This window comes from Triticum dicoccoides, chromosome 2A (genome assembly GCF_002162155.2).
Source record: "Triticum dicoccoides isolate Atlit2015 ecotype Zavitan chromosome 2A, WEW_v2.0, whole genome shotgun sequence".
Taxonomy (NCBI): Eukaryota; Viridiplantae; Streptophyta; class Magnoliopsida; order Poales; family Poaceae; genus Triticum; species Triticum dicoccoides.
In genome coordinates this window covers 18,603,483-18,607,469 of record NC_041382.1, presented here as the reverse complement: position 1 = coordinate 18,607,469, position 3,987 = coordinate 18,603,483, and the positions used below count along the sequence as shown (strand labels likewise).

At 48.8% G+C, this 3,987-nt stretch overlaps 1 protein-coding gene across 1 annotated transcript; it reads right to left on the bottom strand.

The window, feature by feature from the left end:
* Window positions 1-369: 369 nt before the first annotated feature.
* On the bottom strand, window positions 370-2,042 carry LOC119358678 (uncharacterized acetyltransferase At3g50280-like). The gene has a single exon (XM_037625128.1). It carries the CDS (start codon window positions 2,025-2,027, stop codon window positions 471-473), a length of 1,557 nt encoding a protein of 518 aa, XP_037481025.1. The 5' UTR covers window positions 2,028-2,042; the 3' UTR covers window positions 370-470.
* Window positions 2,043-3,987: the final 1,945 nt, after the last annotated feature.

Here is a 3,987-nt window from a genome sequence, read left to right as displayed (position 1 = left end):
AACTTGGATTGAGATGATTTTTATATCAAAATCGACCGATTCGACGAGACGAAGACAATTCATGTAGAACATTCCTTCATCTGAGATTGTCCTGGAGGCGTACTTGATCAAAAAGCACTCAAAACACCTAACACATGACAATCTGAGTGTAGTTTTGGTCTTTGATATGATGCCGAATGATTATGGTCCAAACATCAAAGTTGTTCCACTCGGCAATGTGAAATTTCTCATTTAGAATATTTTGTCATTTGAGGCCATCTTCATTGCATTCTGCATTGTGCCAAAATCAGGTGTCAACAACCACACGATGGATTTCATATGGAAGAAACACATAAAAATACTCCAAGTACAACACCAATAGTACATCAACATGGCATGCAGGCACAGATCTCAGACTAAAGAACTGCATTCCTGGCTTCAAGGAAGATCGCATCGCATCCATCCATGCATGTGCACAGCACAGTAGTGTCCTAGACTTCCATCTTGCGAAACATTATTTGGCTCTGGCAGTGGCGCTCGGGCATGAGATCACCAGCTCGATCACCGACACCACTGTACGACTGACGCATGCCGGCACCGGCAAACTCCTCCGATGCACCGGCGGTGCACCTGCCGCCTCGGGCCAGTCGAGCTCCTGCGGAGGACGCGCCGATCAGCTCCTCGTCGGCGACGAGCCTGGCGAGCGCATCGGGGGCGAGGCACACCTCCAGCTCCATGCCGCCTCTCCCTCCACCGTCCTCGTACACCGTGACCATCCCGTCCAGCTTGCTCCCGGCGCCGCTCCGGACGGCCACCGGTCCGCCCCACCCGAAGTCGTTGCCGTACACGTGGAACCGCGGCGAGCCGCTCATCACCACCACCGCAGGCTCCGTGCCGTAGTCGGCCGCGTACCGGAAGCTGGGGTTTCGGGACCAAGACGCGAGCTCGGCCGTCAAGCCCGCCTCGTCGAACGAGGCCACGGCACGGTTCAGCAGCCACGCCGCCCGGCCCAGCCGGCCGTCGCCCAGGATCTCGCCGACGGGCGTCCTGGCGACTGCGCCTGCCACCGCGTTGCCGATGTAACCTTGCGGAATGCCCTTAATGCGTGTCCGGCATCCGATGGGGAGCGTGAGCTTCGTCTCCTGCTCCGGGGCCAGACCCCGGGCTCGGCACACCGCTCGCCATAGGTGCGCGAACAGGGCCTGCAGAGACGAGATGGTGGCCGTGGCCGTGCCGGCCATCTCGGCATTGGCCTTCGCCTTCAGCTTCTTTATGCTCTCCGGGGAGAAACGGATCGAGCATTCTTGCACCGGCGGGTACTCGAACCGCCTGACCATGTCTTGTACCTTGGCGAATGGTAGAGGGGTCGGCACGCGGCAGCCCTCGTGGAACCACCTCTGGAGCGTCGGCGTCGCCACCATGGATGTGCCATTGTTGTTGCCGTCGCGGCCTCGGCTGATCTCCGACCATGTGTTGAACAGGTCCCAGAACGTCGTCCCGTCGGCGGCGCAGTGGTTGAGCGACATGGCGACGAAGACGCCGTCGGCGAGCTCGGTGACCTGCGCGGCCAGGAGCGGCAGGCTGGGGTCCACGACGGCGTCCGTGCCGACCACCCCGTTGAGAGGGAAGAAGGACCAGACCACACGTGGGGTGCAGAGCGCCCCGGTGATGTCGGCGACGGTGACCCCGGGCGCCACGGCGTGGACGAACTCGGCGCCTTCGTCGCTGCAGCAGAGCGAGATCGTCAGGCCCGGCTGACGCGACGGCGCCCCGTTGCCGTCGTTGGCCACGGGTGCGACAGCGAAGCGGCCGGCGAGGGGGTAGAAGCGGGCCACGGCGCGCGCGAAGGACGACGCGAGGTGCTCGACGGCGTGCACGCCGGCCGGAGGCTTGGGCAGGAGGACGCCCTTCTGGATGTAGTCCACAGTGATCCGCCGCAGGTCCCATGGCGTCAGGTGTACCGTCTCAGGCTGCCGAGGCCGCGAGCTCGCCTCATACTCCGGCTTGACCATGCGCCGGGACAAGATTTTGACACCGCCACCTTTCATCTTTGATCGCCGGAGCAGCAGCCAGAACGTGAGTTTGTCTCGATCGTGTGTGTGGACTGCGTGCTGTGTGCCTTTTTTTTTCGATAAGCGTGTGCTGTGGGGTGTGGGATATATATGGAGAGCAGGAGCGAGTTAAGATGTCGAAGCTTTCCTTCTTTTTCTTTTTTTTTTTACTTTTTGCGAAATGGCCACCGCGTGGTTCGCGTGGTTCATACGACACCCTACATACGACACATTTTTCTGGAAACCTGCGGAAGGTAACGAGAACCAAACTACAAACACCTCTTGTCCAATTTCGGTACGACGTTGCGATCCAACGACGTGGTGCATTTTGGTTCGATCTTCAACATCGTACAAAAGTCCAATGAAAATCGCCATACGTATAGCATGAATGGTTTGGGTAGGCCCCAAGATGCACGAGTGCACGACGACTTCACGACTTTCTATCATAATAGGGTTTGCTCTGCTTCGATAAGGAAGTGGTGATGATGGCGGCGTGTTCGTCTCAGCCCAGTGCTTGTGGTCGTCACTAGGTGGTCTGATACTGGATGTACTAATATATTTCTTTTACTTTTAATGTTCTTTGTACTATCTTGATAGTTGATGAATACGTAAAAAAAAGGTATGCGCCAAAAATTTGTATCGTACAAATGTATTGATGGTGGATGTGCTTTGTATGTACCGTATAGATATGAATCTAAATTTGTATTAATAAGTAATTGAACCCAGACAAGTGAGTCTGGCTTACTTTTGTTGTTGTTGTTATTGAGAGATCTGGCTTACTTGTTATGCTTTATTTACCGTACAAATAAAAGTGCCTCATGCATCCAATTTCCTAAACAAGTAAGCCAGGCTCACTTCACAATTTTCCCCTTTCATTCTATTTAACTATTGATATACTTTATTTATTTTATTTTAACTATCTTCTTGCTTTTATTTATTATTGAGCTATTTATAATTATTTTCTGTAGCTTTAATATACAATTGATGCAGTAGCTTATAAGAATGTTCATGTAGTTTATATTTCTGTCCACAGATCTATATAATGCGTAGCGGTAGCAATTTATTTTGAGAAGAAGGTAAAATAAAGCAATGGAGTTACTTGTCGTGCCAAATATTTTTAACAAGTTATGTGAACAATTTTGTTAAATACAGGAACATATTTCACGGTCATTAGAAAATCTCCATAAAACTTTTTAACATGAATTGATTTTTGTTCATTATCCATGGTTTAAAAACAAACCGTGTTAACTTGCATCAGAACAAGTAAAATCCCATCGAATTCCTATAGGTTAGAACATACGATGTATGAATGAAATATCAATTGACTTAAGCATGCCCTCAACTTTCTTTAATGATCGGATATTGTCTCCTTTTAGCTTTATGTGATTTTGCTAGAGTTTCATTTATGCCTAATTCACATAGAGTAGACCCTGTTATTGTGGGAATTCTTACTTCAAGGGAGGGACTTATGTCACCACAAGCAAAAACTAAACTAGGTCCTGGATTTCACTCCAGTGTTAAAGATTATAAATTGACTTACTACACCCCCCTTGTATGATTCTAGAAAACATTTTTTGTGATAAAATAATTATTACAAGTTAGGCAGAGGTTTAATTGAGACACATGAACATTTTTTGTCAAACATAAACATGTTCTTTTTGTATTATTATTTTTGTCAAAGTATTTTTATGTAATGGTCAAAGAAAAAGATGGACAAAACTGCCAAAATTAATGGGTTGTAAGTCCATAAAGGGCATGTAAATTGGTTGAGATGGCAGTCTTATACAAGAGTGGCGTTTTGGCTCCTAGGTGTAGATACACTCATTATGAAATATGTATAAAAACACATTTCAAGATGTTAGAAAAATTGAAAAAAAATCACGCATGTACAAGCGGACATCCTCTGTTCACACACAAAATTTCAGTGAAAAGAAACATTTTTTTGTGGCATGTATGA

What these genes read in the sequence shown, in the direction of transcription:
- LOC119358678 (XM_037625128.1), bottom strand. Translation starts at nt 2,027, where the DNA reads ATGAAAGGTGGCGGTGTCAAAATCTTGTCCCGGCGCATGGTCAAGCCG.